The 17509-nt window shown below is 38.9% G+C and overlaps 1 protein-coding gene across 7 annotated transcripts in view; it reads left to right on the top strand.

Moving 5' to 3' along the window:
* The window catches only part of TMEM117 (transmembrane protein 117), a 515843-nt gene that overhangs the window by 464570 nt on the left and 33764 nt on the right, over positions 1 to 17509 (top strand). For all 7 annotated transcript variants that reach the window (XM_047742336.1, XM_047742332.1, XM_047742334.1 and 4 more), the window contains one exon: positions 11169 to 11298. In XM_047742336.1, the coding sequence (XP_047598292.1) occupies positions 11169 to 11298 (130 nt within the window). The remainder of the gene's footprint in view (positions 1 to 11168; positions 11299 to 17509) is intronic.

Raw genomic sequence — 17509 nt, 5'->3', positions numbered from 1 at the left:
TGCAAAAATACATATATTATCCTCATAGTTCTCATTCCTGTGTTTCAGCTCTGCCTCATCACCTACATAGTATAAAAGTTTATCATTTAATGATATGCGCAGCCACAATATGTGAGGAGCACAAATCTTACCTTCATACAAGTTCCAAAGAAACATAAAAGTTGTCTTTTTAGGAAGTTGCAAAGTTTGATAGCCATCACTAGTGGGCACTAAATCATCCCCCAATCCATTCTATTTTCCCAGACTCCTGGGAGTCTGCCATCAGAGTGCCTAAGCACTGAAAAATAGCTGTGAATAATAGCCTCAGGTGAGAAAACTGAAGTGCAGAGAGGTTGGGGAGATAGTATTCATTACTAGAAATATTCTAAGTTTAGAGCCAAATCTATGCATTGGCAATAAAAATTCTAAGATGGTCATAAACCATCTAGAGTTAAATGCACATCTCAGAACACTTTGCAGGCTTTGTCAATGACTTGCAGGGTAAACATAAACCCACCACCATGCCTTTACTTTGCCATGGAAGTTAGGTAGCAAAATAATTCTGGGAAAATATTATTTCAAGATAAGCAGCAACATACCATTAAAAGCATGAAACAGGAACACATATTAGCATGACAGTTGGCTTTTAGGTGGGAAGATAATTGTGACATTAGAGCCTGATGGGGAAAAAATGGAAAAGTTTGATGTGCTGTACAAAAATGTCTTTGGGGTCAGACTGACCTAGGTACAAATCATTTTGATGTCAACCATGCAATATTGGGCAAGCTACTTGACTGCTTTCTGATCCTCAGTTTACTTCCATGTAAAATGAGAAAAAGCCTACCTACCATATATATTTGTAGGTGGTTCAGAGTGGATCAGATACTTGACATAACGTAAGCTCATGACCAATGTTGGTTTGTGTAGTCTGAACAGAATATAAAAATTGAGTTGATCTCAACAGGTGTTTTCTTTCTCCTAAATTAAGAGTTCTCAATTAGGGGGATGTAATGAAAGATAGTTCACAGGTTACTGATTAAATTATATCTGTCTCTCTTTACCATTAATCCATTGGGTAACATGGGTGGAGTCTTGCAACCTCTCTGTCTCTCATTGCCTATAACTGTAAAAGGGAAAGGTTAGCCTATTTCTTTATTACTGCTATTTGATATATTTTGAGAATAGATGCTTTGTATATAGTGGGCATTGAATAACTGCTGAATTAGCTGAATAATAGTGTGATGCCATTCTATGGGAGACTTGAATGGGCTAGTGAGAACTTCTGCAGGAAATGTAGACTTACCATTCTCTCTGTAAGTGCTATGTGAAATCTACAGGCCAAGTCCACTGTCACCACCCCTGCGTTCTCTGGATGGATTATGTCAATAAAAAGGCAGGCAAGTACTAACATGCATGTAAGTCTTCTTTACCCTAGCATATAAACTTGTTCTCCAAAAGGACCCCAAGGGGGAGAATACCTACCCCATAGACAGTTAACAAGAAAAACAAGGTATTTTAGGTTTTTCTTGGGCATTGACCTTTGGACTAACAATAGTTTCCAAAAACTTGTTCAATTCACAGAGGGTATAATTCTCCAACAACATTCTTTCCATCCCTCTACCCTGCCCCTACATACCTTGTTTTCCCAGTCTTTGCCCTCTTATTTGAAGGTTGATCATTTGACTCTAGAACTCAGAGGATGAACATTCTTGACCTAAAACTCATTGAAGAAAGGCCTAAAAAGTCCAACAGTTCAAATCCATTGCTCTAAAGGTTTTTCTTTCGTTCCTTTTATCACTGGGTGGTCCAGGGGGTCAGAGGCAGAGACTCTGTGATTGCTCCAAAATCCGAAGTCTTTACTGAAAGGTAAAAATGGGAGAAAACCACACTGGGTACAGAGCAGCAAGGATCCAACTTCTTGTCTCTAAAACCCTGCTGCATTCTAGACACAATGAACTTGGCCCAGTGTCGCTTTGTTTTGTTCTTTTCTTCAGGAAAACATCTATTTCAACTTTACCAACAGTGATGGTCATAATATTTATCAACTGGCGCAGCAGAGGTACTGACCCGTCAGAGTAGACATCAGCTTACAAATAACCAGAATACCCATATTGGTGGACACCAGATTTAAACATTCATCTTTCAACATTAAAAGGGTATCTTAGGTCTCAGATTCCCTTATTCTACCAAAATTCAATTTATGTTACATTAAAAAAAATTTATTTGAGATTAGCATAATCATAGTTTCTTAGCAGTTACTGATTTTTTTTCCTGTTCTAACAACTCCTCATAAGAGTTCTGTATTATTGCCTCTACTTCTCACCCCCTATTTGCTTTTGAACAGACTCCAGTCAGGCTTTTGTCCACAATATCATCTTCCTCTGGAGCTCAGAGGTCCTGTCATGATCAACAACCCTCATATTGCCAAGTACTGTAGTTACTTTTCATCTTCCCACTTGATATTTTAGGTTCATTCAACAGAATTAATTACTACTTCCTTCTTGAAACGCTTTCCACTGCTTCTAGGACTCTAGGAGGCCACTTTCTCGTTTTTCTTGTCATGTATGCCATTCCTTTTCAGTTTTCTTTACTGGCCTCTCCTCTTCCAACTTCTGAATGGTGGAGTGCCTCAATGATAAGTCCCTGGCAAGTATCCTCTTCTCCTGGCTTCGTATACTCTCTTTCCAGGTGATTTTATTCAGTTCTGTGGCTTTAGGTCAGTGCACTGCTGAGTCCCACATTTATATCTCCAGTTTTTGCCTCTCCCATAAGCTCCCAACTACCTACACAATACCTCCATTTGGATGTCTAATAGTAGCATGTCCTGAATAAATCTCTGGATTTCTTACCCACTTCCCTATCTTCTACAGGTGTATTGGTTCCTTGATCTTTCCTCCCCCAGTGAATGCTACTGGTTGTTCTCACAACTGGTAAATTCATGTTTAGTTGGTAATACCTTTAAAATACCTGTTGATCTGAATACTGGATCACCCTCATTTACCCACCATCAACTCACAGCTAAACTATTGCTCTGGTCTCCTAACTGGTCTTTATTCATCCGATAGCCAGCCCACCACATTCCACATCACTCAAATGCCTACCAACCACCCTAAGCTTGTTGTTTCTTGAGCACACCCATCTCATTTCCTCCTTAGGGTCTTTGCATTTGCTGCTGGTTCTAGCTGATCAGCTTCTCCTTCAGAACTTTGCAGGACTTCTTCTTTCATACCAGTCAGTACTCCATACAGATGTCACCCTCAACAGAGAACAAACTGAGTCGCTTGATGGAGGGAGGCTAGTGGGGAATGGGCTAAATGGGTGATGTGTATTAAAGAGGGCACTTGTTGTGGTGAGTATTGGGTGTTGTATATAAGTGACAAGTCACTGAATTCTACTTCTGAGGCCAATATTGGATTATATGTTAACTAAAAAAATTAAAACAAAAACAAACACCAAAAAACAAAAGTCTTCCTTGAAGAAGTTTCCTTTTGACTAACTAAACTAACACCCACCCCCAACTCACCATTCTTCATCCCCCAACCCTGCTGGATTTCCTTCAGAGTACTGATTAACTATTTGATATCACATTATAAGGTGACTTGCTGATTGACAGGTCTCCCAACTAGAATGTATGCTCTGTTAGACATTCCTGACAAAAAAAGAATAATAATCATAGAAATGAACCCATTGCAAGAAATTTACCTTAACTACCCACCTGATATTTAGATCAACTTCACACTCTCTATTTGTGAAGTGAACATTTTTATACTGAATTATATTTACCCACTGATCTCCACTATTACTGTTTTTTTTTTGCACAGAGAAAAATGACCTCAATAATAAAAATTTTACCAAGGACAGTAATATCTATTCCTTTGACAGCATGCAATTAATTTTTCTCTATAGCCCATAGAAAGAATTAGTTATTCAGACAACTGCATGTGACCATTGCTGGCAGCTTGCACAGAGTCAGAACAGATATTGGAGCAGTGACATTTTGTACCAAATGTGCAAATACAATAAAGCACAGAGTAAGCAAAGGGCTATGTGCTATTGAACTGCAGTCAGTATCTGAAAAATAACACAAAAGTGTGTTGTCTAAGAACTTCCTTCCACTAGATTTCCCTCTTCCCTTACAAGGAGAAAAGGAGTTATTAGGAGCTCTCCTTTAAGTAAAAAATATGCCAATCTATTATGTAGTTAATAATCATTGTTCTTAAGAAGTGCAAAGCCAGTCACATTGTTTGGTAACTGATGTAAGATTTCATCCAAAAGGACTTATTACCGAGTTGTAACAATGTGCTTCTTTAGACCTTGCGCTAACTTTGGTTATCAGCAACTTGTCATAGGCAGGGGTTTGGTTCTTTCCATCCCCACAAGAGGAGTCTCTAAGAAGTCAAGTACTCTCTCTTGTGTACTGGTGAACTGTATTGCCCTAGTGAGGGATATTGATTTCCCATTATTCCTAGATGCCACATGATGCATTTCTAGTAGCTGTAAACACTTACAAGACTGATTTTTATTTTGTCCTTCATCACATCAGTCTGCCAAAGCCGGACCTCTGTTAGTGAGGCCCCATGCATTTCATCAGACACTCTTCCATCTTGGTGCTTAAAGGCTTTCAAAGGGTATAGATTTAATAAAGCTTGTTTTAGAAAACTAACTGCTGTTTTGCCAGAACCTCATAGTGGGGTCCTTTAAAAGTAACAAAAACTATACTTACTTTTCAAATCTACTCTGGGATTGACTTATTTGCCTTTTCTACCTTCATTAAACCACCATTTCTATCTCACTGATGTGTGTTGGCTTTAAAATTAGCCTGGAAAATTCTTATTGGCCTTTGGAAGTAAGGAAGATCATTGATGAAGAAAATACATGAAATAACATTACAAAATAGGCCTTAGGATAAATTAGATTGTTTGGGCAGCACTTTGAGAGTTAATTGGTATCTTTGAATATACAAAAACACATGAAAGAGTCAAGTTCTTTAAACATTTTAAGTAAGGGTCTACAGTCTGACTTAGGATTTGTTCTAGCGATGAATGAGATCTGCCATCTCCATCTACTGCTTGTTGACAAAAGCTTACTTCAACCAGAAAGCCAATATTTTTCCTTAAAGATTTTAAATTTTAAAAAATTTTTAAATAGCATATAAATTTTTAAAATAGCCTCCTGGGGGCGCCTGGGTGGCTCAGTGGGTTAAGCCACTGCCTACGGCTCAGGGTCCTGGGATCGGGTCCTGCATCGGGCTCTCTGCTCAGCGGGGAGCCTGCTTCCCTCTCTCTCTCTCTGCCTGCCTCTCCGTCTACTTGTGATCTTTCTCTGTCAAATAAATAAACAAAATCTTTAAAAAAAAAAAAGCCTCCTGAAAGAAAACTTCAAAATGTTACAGAATTCATTTGCCCTTGAGGGGAAAAATAGTAACTATTAAGAGAAAATGAAGGAAAAACATATAAGAAAAAGGTATTTGTCAAAGGGCATCTGAGTAACCTTCTGGTATTTCACTTTTGTTCATCACCCACTATAGGAAATGACCCTCTACCCTGCTTTGTTTAATCACATGTTGGTTTATATTCTGTTCTTTTTGTTCTTGGACTAGATTGGATGTGTCTCATGAATTTCTTTAATTTACTAAATATAAATACGATAACTTAAAAGAGTATCTTGGATCATCCCAACAAGCGTTTTTGGTAATTCCCCAAACATTAACTCATCTCATAATATGTACATTTGACAACTTTCTTTCTGTAATTATCCACTGTCTCCTGTCTTCTGGGATCTTTGGCAAATGGTTTAATCTTTGGGTTACCCTCCATATGACTGCAGTATACCTAGTTTATAGGGGAAAAAAAAAAAAACAATGTTTTGTTCATAATAATAAGTCTCAGATTGATGTGTAATATTATTCACAAAAACAGGTACTTGTTGTGTTGCCTCTGTTTACCTAAATCCATTCTGTATTACCATTTACATGAAGCCAAAAAGGACTCTTGTGCATGTTTAACTTTCAGAGAGTTACATTCATCAATTCAACAAATTTTTGAGTTCTTACTAGATGCTAAGCACTATTTCAGGTCTGGAGAATAGACCAGTGAACAAAGAAGGGAAAACTTCTGTAAGCTCCCTAAAGCTTATGTTCCAATGGGAGAGGCAGGCATGGAAAAAACAAATAAGCAAAATTTACTATATGTCAATGTTTTCAAGGATTTACTCAGCCACTCAACCAAGTGATACCACAGCAATTTTGCCAATTAGAAGAATGATAGAATTAATGAAAGAAGTCAGACAATTGAGATTCTTAATAAGAAACCATAATATCGCCCAGAGATGAGTACAATTCTTCAGGCCACCATGGCTCACTATTACCTAAAATCCTAGTGCTAGGACGCTTGCTAACATAGAAAAGCTAAGGACATTTACAAGCTGGGGAAATTTTTGGTCAACTGATGTTCTGATATTCATGGGACTAAATCTGTTTTTGAAATAGAAGAAATAGAGATTAACAAACAGAAAACAGAGCATATCTGTAAAGTTTGCTTTTGAAAGCATTTTAAGCTAAATCATCTAATGTGTCTAAAGAGGAGATATATAACTTATTCCATTGAAAAATGTTGCTACTTTTTATTAACATTTAAAAATCTATAGTCAGTTCTATTCTAAATGGTTATCAATACTCTTCAGTAAAATCTAACTTAATCTATCTCTTAATTTCCTAAAAAAACAGGTGGCCAATATTTGCCCCCCCCCCCAAATATAACTTTTGTCCTGATACTGTGGCTTTAGTTTTGTGGGGTAGAGCAATCAGTGTTATTACATTTTTATCCTCTAACGCTTTTCTAAATAGAAATGAGGTCTCTTCATTTGATTTGGAAAATTGAATGCTAGTTGGGGAATTCAAAACATTGTTGGTTTCAAGCTTGAGTTCCTCTGCATAGTACCAACTTCTTTTTCTTGGCCCCAAGGCATGCTTCTCAATGAGAAAACATGAGGGAATGGTGAATCCAGCATATCCCGAGACCATTTTGCCTATATACTGAATGCTGCCTTAAAATTCTGTCCAAATGTGGTCCATGAATGATAGGGCTGCATTTGGACAGAATCAGATTTGGACGCCTTAGTCCAAATTACATGTCCAAATGCGATTTTTATTGCTATAGGCAGAGTAAGCCATAGTATATAAGAAATAAGCTTAGATATATGCCATGGCACTGCTCATTTATACTGATATGGGAAATATGCCCATCTGAATGTAAATTAACTATTTCTTATATGAAGCAATATACAAAGTTGGAAGTCTGTTCATCACCATGAACTGAGGAGAACCGGAGTACCATGTATATGACCTGATATGCCAAAATAATTCTCACCTCACTGAACCACAAACGTGACAGACTTCTATAGTGATTGTTAGATTTAATAACAGAAAGAAGGCCACTTTGAATTACTAAATGTTGATAACATTTCTTGAAGAACAAAATAAATGCACATTTCATAATAGGCACAGTATTAACTTATATCTACTGTGGTCTTAGTAGCTAAACACATCTTGCCTTGTCATTCTCTTAACATTTTGATCTTGTGTTCAAAATACATATTTTACATTTATGCAGCAGGAAAGAAAGCCATGATTCTCATGACATTTGTATCCAAGCTTTTCACCGGGACCTAGAACCAGCTTTACATGTGATTCTGAAAACAGACCCATCTGCTTCCTCTGCTTCACTTTCAGGATAAACTTGACCTTGGGATCATGTGGGGAAACTAACCATGGTTGTTGGCCATTTCCCTGTCTCTTTCCTATGTCTCCAGCCCCTGCTCACTGCTGTCCAAGCATTATCTCATCTTCCCAAGGAGCCTGTGAAGTTACTGTATTTAACCCCAATTTTTAGATGAAGAGGCTGACACATAGGGATATTCAGAACTCCATCCCTCTCCCCTTTTACCTCCTTTAAGTAAATACCTGAGCTATCATCAGCATCAGATATCCCTGTCCATGAAGACAAGCTTCACACTTCCTGCAAATGGAAGCAATTATTATTAGCATTCCAATCTAAGCGAAGTGTGGTCAGAGTTTACACTAACCCAATAATGAGTCTGGAGAAGTATGCAGAGTAGGAATTGAAGTACTAACACTGGAGTAACAGAGAGAGAAGGAGGGGGGGAGGGAGTCCAAGACTAAGGAAAGCCAAAATATGGTGATTATACAAAAATAATGTAGAACAGATAACTCTAAGAGAATGTAATGTCTTTTTTTTAATTAATCCTCTTTCCAAAAACTTTTCTTACTAGACACCAGCTACTTCTATCACACATTCCCCCAAACTCCCTATACTGAGGACCTCTTTACCAGGGAAAAAAAAGAAGAAAAAAAAGTAACACCATTATCCAGATAAGGAGCAAGACTTTCTCTTCTCATTTGCCTGCACTCTATTTCCTTAATTCATCTTTCTTTCTCCAACTACAGGTGGGAAATCATTGAGGAACTATTTTTTCGTGCATCAAGTTTTGATCTCATTCTACAAGAAATCTCTAGAGATCACTTTCAAACTAAAACCAATTTCATACCCAGTAGAAAACTTTCATTTCATGGAATAAAAAGCTAAATGAGAATAGTCCAAGAACGTATTTCCAAAAAGAAGGTACACTAAGTATACTTGCCCAATTACTACCAAGAAGTATTCTCTTTCATAAACCAAGAAATAAAAAAGAGAATTGCTTTGTTGGTAATGCTTTGTGTTATCTAGGGCAAGTGAAAGACACTCTGGTTATCAGTCCTTTTATTTGTCAAGCATAATTTTTCATGGGAGATGTCAGTTATATTTTAACAAAAGACCAAATTCAGGGTGCCAGGGTGGCTCAGTGGTTAAGCCTCTGCCTTCGGCTCAGGTCATGATCCCAGGGGTCTGGGATCGAGTCCCGCATCAGGCTCTCTGCTCAGCAGGGAGCCTGCTTCTCCTCATCTCTCTCTGTCTGTCTCTCTGCCTACTTATGATCTCCGTCTGTCAAATAAATAAATAAAATCTTAAAAAAAAAAGACCAAATTCAATTCCAATTCTCTTACCAAGAGTATTTTAAGTAACATAAGAAGAATAAGGTATTGATGAAAAATAAAGGAAAATGCATTTTTTAAAAGATTTTATTTATTTATTTGATAGAGATCACAAGTAGGCAGAGAAGCAGGCAGAGAGAGAGGAGGAAGCAGGCTCCCCACTGAGCAGAGAGCCCAATGTGAGACTCGATCCCAGGACCCTGAGATCATGAGCTAAGCCGAAGGCAGAGGCTTTAACCCACTGAGCCACCCAGGCACCCCAAGGAAAATGCGTTTTTTAAAAATGCAATAATTCACAAGTATTACTGCCAATCTATTTCCTACTAATATTTTAGATCAAAATGTTCTAAATTATCCAGCTTGTGTTTTGAGTTTTCTGAATTTTCCAAATTACGTGTCTATTTACTGCTGAGGTCTGAAAAGCAAGGAGAGGTGAGACCAACTAGTTATCTGCAATAGAAAAAGATGATGTGGTATCATTTTTCTTTTTGTGTCTTTAAGAATTTCTTATTAGCAGTTTGGAGTGATCCATAGATCATGAAATTAATAGACATTGAAAACTTACCTGGTTACCATCACTTTCATAGGTTCCTTTCCTCTGAAACCTATTCCCCCTTGCTCAGAATTCTCAGCAGATAGGGTAGTGGTGAGGTGCCAAGGTGGCTCAATGGATTATGTCTCTGACTCTTGTTTTCCACGCAGGTCATGATCTTGGGGTCATGAGATCGAGTCCCGTGTTGGGCTTCTTGCTGGGCAAGGGGCTTGTTTGAGATTCTCTCCTTCTCCCTCTGCCCCCACCACCCCCCAACCTGCTTTCAATCTCTCTCTCAAAAAAAAAAAAAAGTAAATAATTAATAAATAAGGGGAGTGGAATGGACATGGACACTCCTATGACGTTCAGGCACTTTATCATTGGCACATCTGTATCAGCTGAATATACAGAAGTCTTGGAGAAACTTACTTTTTAAATTGAAATAATGTATTGAAATCTGAAATTCATATTTCATCACTTTTTCAATAATATTTTTAAAAGAAGTTCACTAAATATAGGACTGATAATTTAGTGATTATTTAGTTATTAAAAGTGGAAATACGGGCGCCTGGGTGGCTCAGTGGGTTAAGCCGCTGCCTTGGGCTCAGGTCATGATCTCAGGGTCCTGGGATCAAGTCCCGCATCAGGTTCTCTGCTCGGCGGAGATCCTGCTTCCCCCCCCCCCCCCCGCCTGCCTCTCCATCTACTTGTGATCTCTCTGTCAAATAAATAAATTAAAAAAAAAAAAAAAGTGGAAATACATGTATTAATGCCTGTGGATCCACCTCAAATGTTTTTTCATATTTATTCTTTTTTTTTCTTCACATGCTAGCTGTGAACTTTGGTGCTGTACCCAAAAGTGAAGAGCAGATGAGACACCTAAAAATATCCTCATTTGCAACTGTTTCCCTTCCTTATGAGAAGGAGGGTCATCCCTCCTGATCTTGCCTTATAACAAGAAAATAACTAAGACAATTTGGGAATTAATTCATTGTTCATCTCTCATGCTAGCATGTCAGGCCCTCCATCATTTTGGTTCAAATTGATGCTAAATTGCAAGAGAACAGAACAGGAGTCTTTGGCATTTTTCCACTCCATGTAGTTACTAGCAGAGATGATTAATAAAAAGTCCCTTGGATGTGACTTGAGAAACTTGGTTAAGTGAATTAGATCCTCTTTACTTTGTCTTCTTACACAAAACATAGTATTATGGGGTTCATATTTTTTAAAGGTAGTGACACAAAATATAACAAAATTACCACATATTATAAAATATGGATCACTTCCTTCTTATAAACATTTAAGATCAGTTCTCCAAAATGAAAGAGATAAGCATGTATAGATGCAAATCAATTCTATATTGGTTTCTTACTACCACATTAAAGAGAAATCTGAGGATGTAAGTTATGACTTAATTTTGATTTTGAATGCACACAACTATCTACTGTACATAAAATAACCATCACAGAATGAAACAGATACATCTAACAGCTTGCTGCATTTAAATGATTTTAAAATAAGTGCTTATAAAAAGTCAATTTTTGGTATTTTGCTGCTTAGGAATGAAACAAATCACAAATATGTTTTTATGTTGATTTTCTTTGACAGGACTGGGAATTCCCACATTTTATGGGAGATGTTGATGTAAATCTTCCTGGATTACACACTCCCCACATGCAGTTCAAGATTCCTTTCTTCCAAAAGATCTTCAAGGAAGAATATCGTATTCACATAACAGGTATGCTGTAACTTTTTTTTTTAAAGATTTTATTTATTTGATAGACAAGAGATCATAAGAAGGCAGAGAGGCAGGCAGAGAGAGAGAGAGAGAGGGAATCAGGCTCCCTGCTGAGCAGAGAGCCCGATGTGGGGCTCGATCCCAGGACCCTGAGATCGTGACTTGAGCCGAAGGCAGAGGCTTTAACCCACTGAGCCACCCAGGCGCCCCTATGCTGTAACTTTAAACACGATTTGACTGTCTCCTACTTAGAGTAATACTAGCTGTTATTAAAAACAAACAAACAAACATTTTAGAGGCATGCATACATGTAGTTTTATTTCTCACTTAATAGTGCAAGGTGGTCCTGGATTAGTTGGGGTTTCCAAACTATCATTCTCGGACTTAGGCTACTAGGGGCTTTTCAACATCCAGCAGGCAAATGGGAATGTTGAGAATGGAGAAGAGGATGAAGAAGGCTTTTTTTCTTAATCGCCTTGACATGGGGAAAAGACATGTGCCCTCCAGTCCCATATCATTGGCAGTAATTCATCAGATAGCCCATCTTAGAGTCAAGGAGGAAATATGGTCCCCAGCTGGACAGCCACTTCGGTTGACATCTACTGTACTTGCATCTGCTGTTCTCGCAGGAGGCCACGGTTTCGGCATAGATAGTTAGCTACTCTGCCATGCTCCAGACACCTGTCTACCTTGGTTTTCTTCATTAGATTGCTTGCTTTCTCACAACATACAGCTTAGTATGTTTTTTCACCATTAACACCCTTTACACTGTGTTCCTCAATTCCTGCTGAGATTGGAAGAGTGGTACCCTAGAGCACCAATCAGACCCTATGCCTTTAGGGGTTAGGCCACTACTCCTTTGATCAAAGCCTCCTTCTGTGGCAGAGCTCATGTTTCTCTCAGGTCTCTTGCAGATCCTCACACTGGTGAGGATCTTTCATTTGCAGAGATGCCCTCTTTTTGAAATGGCTCTGATACGATTTATCATAATATTCCTTCATGACATCTCAGTCATTCTCATCTGAAAAAGGTCTTCCTAAAGTTATGTTTTATACCTTTTTTTCCCCTAACCAGAAGCAGACAGCCAAACGATCACATAAAGGATGGTGTTAGTTCCCAAGCACGTTCAAATGCACGAAGTGAATGTGTACGTGTGTGTTTGTGTGTGTGTGTGTGTTTTAAGGACAATGGCTTAGGATCCCACACCTGCTATAATAAAAACTGCTGAAGAAATCTGTGCTTACCCTACCGTCTGTGCTGCTGAGTAAAAATAGCCCAAGCACAGAAAACGTGAACATCTGAGTCCTGCAAAAAACCTTTGCTTCCCAACTTGAAAGCTGCTTTTTGCTTTGAGCATGAAGCGACCTTCCTAAATTTGAGAATGAGCTCATGAATAGGGAAGATGCAGCAGGTTTCTTTTCCTATTCAAAATGAATGAGACCCATCTATTAAATTCACTGGGTAAATCAATCAATTTGAGTTCAGGTCACATAGTGTGGTTTCAGAGTCCCCACTTAATCTCTGAAGCATGCTACCCTCTCGGACTTCTGAAACAGCTCTCACACACATGGCATCATCATATCCCTTTGGGTGGGCTTTTGCCTGGACCATCTGTTCCTGCTATCAGCTCTTGTCCCAGGCCATCATGGCACTAATATTGTCTCTGAATGAATATCGGAACCCTCGTCAAAAATATACCGCTGTAGTGCACAGTATCAGGTTAAAAGGGGGCTGAATTATTCAGAGGAACGCATTGGTAAGAAAAAAACCCAAGCTATTAAAAATATTTAATTTGGGGCTATTTGGCAGGGCTTAGTCATATATGCTATCATTTATGAACAGGGACAGGTTCAGGTTCTGTGGTGCCCAGAGCTTACCCAATTTGGAATGCTCTGAGAATATAAAAGCAAAATTATGACTAAAAATTATTTTAAGTGCCTTGGAAGAAGGACATGCTTACAGGAGTCCTTGAAGCTTCAGTGTAATTCGCTTTGAGATAAAGCCTCCTATGCAGTTGAGCTAAAACCTTTATTCTTACAAGTGTTGTTTTCTAGAAACTTAAAAGGAAGAAGACTGGCTAAGTTCTTGTAATGGAGACTGCACATTAATAAAGTGTGTGAGAAGGTGGAAATATATTGTAGTTAAGGTTTTGATGCAGTGTTTGCCAAATGATGCTGATAATTATATCATTCAAGATACGTATCTATAGATTACACATTGTTGGGCCCGATTCCTAATAGCTCCAACTCAAGAAGTCTGGGCAGAGGCCAGGGAATGGGACTTTGGAAGAGCACTCCCAGGTGATGGTTATTGGAAACTGCTCCTTGGTGCTGGAGAGCCACAGGGGAAGCCAATAGAGTACAGCTGGGCTATGGGGTGAAGCGTTCCACCATAAACAATTTAAACCCCATTTTGTGGTAGGATGATCGTGTGCCTCCCCTGATCCGTGTTAAAAAATTCTAGGAAAATGGTGGCAGGTTTGGAGGCTGAAGAAAGTCTGGACTCTTCCCCTCTCATTTTGTTCTGTTACTCTCTTTATTCTGTTAATCCCTGAATATGTGGCTGAGGACACCCTCAAGTAGCAGCTAGTCTCCTGTGAATGGCCTTTTTTTTTTTTTAAAGATTTTATTTATTTATTTGACAGAGACCACAAGTAGACAGAGGCAAGCAGAGAGAGAGAGGGAAGCAGGCTTCCTGCTGAGCAGAGAGCCCAATGCGGGACTCGATCCCAGGACCCTGAGATCATGACCTGAGCCGAAGGCAGCAGCTTAACCCACTGATCCACCCAGGCGCCCGTGAATGGCCTCTTTATCTGACTTTTTAAGATAATTGTTTCTGAGGAAACCTAGATAAAATTTCCAAAAACATGGTACATGTTGCACTGTAATATGCTCAGTTGTCAGTAGCCTGCAAATTTCCAAGTCACCTACAAACTCTGAACAAGCTAACTTGATCAGCTCCTCCAAGTTCTGCTGCTTTTTGTAGGGAAAATCAATGCTTTTCTTGATGAGTAAATATAGTATTATCACTGGGTTATTAAGCATGAAACTCTTTCTATTCATCAGTGGTTCTCAAATTTTAGTGTGTAGGAGAATCACCTGGAGAGTTTGTTAAAAAGATCCATTAGCCTCATCTCCAGAGCTGGATGCCTGAGATAGGAGGTGCAGCCTGGAGGCTGGGATCCAGCCTTCTCTTAAGCATTGCCAATTGATGCCTCTGCATGCTGCCAGAGGACCTCTCTTTGAGAAACACTGCTGATGAGAAATACTTTCTACAGTCAAAATTCCTCTCATCCCAGCTTTTATGTTCATATACAACTCAAAAATCAGAAGCCACAAGACAGAATGAAAATTCAAATAGAAATGAGGTGTTAGTGAGAAGGGCACAAGATAGAGTCCTGCTAGGAGATGGAAAGTCAGAGCTGGGGCCAAGAAAAGAGGTTCCAAAGCAGAGTATGTTGGGAAGGATCTGGGTGACCACAGAGGAAGCCAGAGTCAGGGGTAGGAAGAGATCCTGTGGATCCCCAGACAGCTCCAACTGTCACATTCTCTGCCTGTGTTTGTTCTGTACTAGAAGAGTCTGTGCAAAGACTGGTAGGACTTCCTCGATTCAAAATGGCTCCACCATGGCCTCAACTATCATTCCTCTGTGTTCTGGAAATAACGTTCAGTGCATGCTGAGAAAATGGAAAATGGTGCCTGGACTCTAGCTCCAACACTGACTGTTGGTATGGCCCTTGTCAAGCTTCTTAATCTCTTAGAGGCTCAGTTCTCTCATCTTTTAAATGGGAACAGTAAGGTACTTGACCATGGGGTTGTGAAATTTAATACGTACAAGGCACTTAAAACACTGCCATTTGGTAAGCACTCGGTAAACTCTCACTACTTTTACCTGAAGCTTTTGCTCTCAGAGTCCTTCCAGAGTTTGTTTTCCTATTTAATTCAAAAATATTAGGTAGCCTAAGAGGGGGCTCTTTTATTATTTATCCACTATTCTGAATTCTCTACTGTTATCTACTGAGTCAAGAAGAAGGCTAAGAAAGGAAAAAAAAAAAAATCACTCTTCCAATGAAGAGCTCTGTATGTAGAGGGTTATCTGACACTGATGAGTTCCCATTGGCATTTTAAAAATATTTAGGATTTGCGTATTCTCTAATCCTGATTCCATGCTAGTTTTATTTATGCATTTCAGAAATGACTTGAATTGTTGCATCTGTTTAGCTCATCTGGATCCCCCTTGACAGATGGTTTGCTGCAGTGTGTATGAGCTTTCATTTTATAAGCTGGGCTGCAGCTTATAAAAATAAATCATCTCTATCCAAGGGTGTGTTAAAATATTTTTTTCTGGGAATTTTGACTTCAGTAACAAAGGGGATAAATTGTTAATGATTAGGTCACATCAGTGCTTTTAGCCCAAGCTCATTGTTCTTCTCTTAAACATAAATGCTAAATGTAACCATGTAATTATCTCCTCTGGCCTCTTCCCTTTTACCTATGAGGTGAGTGCAAAGATGGATTCAAAATGTGATGTACTAAGTCTCTGGAGGCGAGAGAGGAATGGCCTCTCAATTCACTCTCGGAAGCTCCTCTGAGTCCTATTAATGCCAATCCCGGTGGAAGCTCTGCCATCTGTCATCCCAGCCAGACAAAGGAAGTGTCCCATTGGTGGCCATCATCTGAGTAAATTAGGAGGGGGTTGGGGGAAAGGCCAGAAGGAAGGCCTGTGGATCTGTGAGGAGAGAACTCACACTGTTGGCACGATGATGCCCACGGGAACCCTTTTGGCAAAAATGGAAAATGTAGAAGTAAACAAACCTCCATTGCGTCTGTGTTCTATTTCAGTTTCCTGAGTGGTGTGAGGGCACAGGTGCTTTACAATGGCAAGAGTGTGGAAAATAATGAACCCTCCGTTTTATTTCCATAGGTGTATGATTTCTGGCAAATGAGTTCCCAGAGATTGTTTTTTAAAGAGCTCTCCTGTGCCAGTTGGATCGTGGGAAGTGCTGGGGAGGGCAGACCAGTGGTTCATCCAGAATATTCTGTCCGACAAAATTAACAAGGGGCTTGTTAAACAGGGAAATATGATGCATCCTGCTCACTGTGACAGTCTCCAAAGATCATGAATTTATCCAAAGTACACAAAGACCTTTTGCTTTTCTCTCAGTTGTGAATTTTTCTAAACCTTTCCTGAAGCAGTTTCTATTTTCAACACATTTATACAGCTCTAAGAGTTAACTATGTTTATTTCTACATAAAGCAGCAATTCCCCATATTTGATTTGTCCAGAACTCATCTTCTTCAAGGCCATAGATGCTTTGCCTGAAGGCTGTCAGCCCTTTCTGTCCCTGAGCTGGTTTGTCATGTAAAAACTGAGGTGTCCTGTCTTCATTTGTGCATATATGAGTATTTTTGTTATAAAACTCACACTCTTCAGGAATAGTCTTTACAGCTAGAAGAGAGACTTGAAATATGTAATGAATTACAGTCTTTAAGATATGAACATTTTCTTTTCCCAAAGATTATATATCTGATTTTAGCAGTATCCTAAAATTCACCAGGTCATTGTGACACATATATTTGATTTGGAAGACTATAACTTCTTGTTATTTGTCTGGACACATTATCTCAGCATTTGCCTATTGGTTAATGGACATTTTCTGCATTAATATGTGTCTAAGCTAGGATCTGGGGAATACAGAAATAAACAAGATACAATTCCTAATCTCAAGAAAGTCAGAATCCAATAGTCACCTAATTCAGTATAATCCCATGGCTTTCCCCTCTCCTTGTATCATCGCAAGTTTCTACCCCTACTCATCATGTTAGACTATGTCCCACTTAGGAAATGACAATGACAAGAGAGGCACTTAGAGGAGCTATATTCATTTGCTTTTAAGTCTTAAGATGAAGCTTTACTAACTCAAATAGCTCCTATTAATTCATAAATTTTTTAGTAAGTATCTTCAATTTACTAAATGTTCTCCTTATGACCCAAGCACTAATGTAGTTTCCAGATATCCCTAAATTACCGAGGGGTTACTTGAAGAGATGCTAACTTGGTGAGCCCTGTTTTCGCTGCTCATGTCTGGAATGAAAAGACATTGAATATGGCCAAAAAGCCTGTTACAGCAAACTGTTATTTCTTTAATTATCTAACATTTACCTTTTTCAAGGCCATGTTTGCTTGCTGTCCCATAATGGATATTAAAAGG

Source organism: Lutra lutra, chromosome 8 (assembly GCF_902655055.1).
Source record: "Lutra lutra chromosome 8, mLutLut1.2, whole genome shotgun sequence".
NCBI classification, from domain to species: Eukaryota; Metazoa; Chordata; class Mammalia; order Carnivora; family Mustelidae; genus Lutra; species Lutra lutra.
The sequence above is the reverse complement of the archived record's forward strand: the minus strand, read 5'-3'. Positions and strand labels throughout refer to the sequence as shown.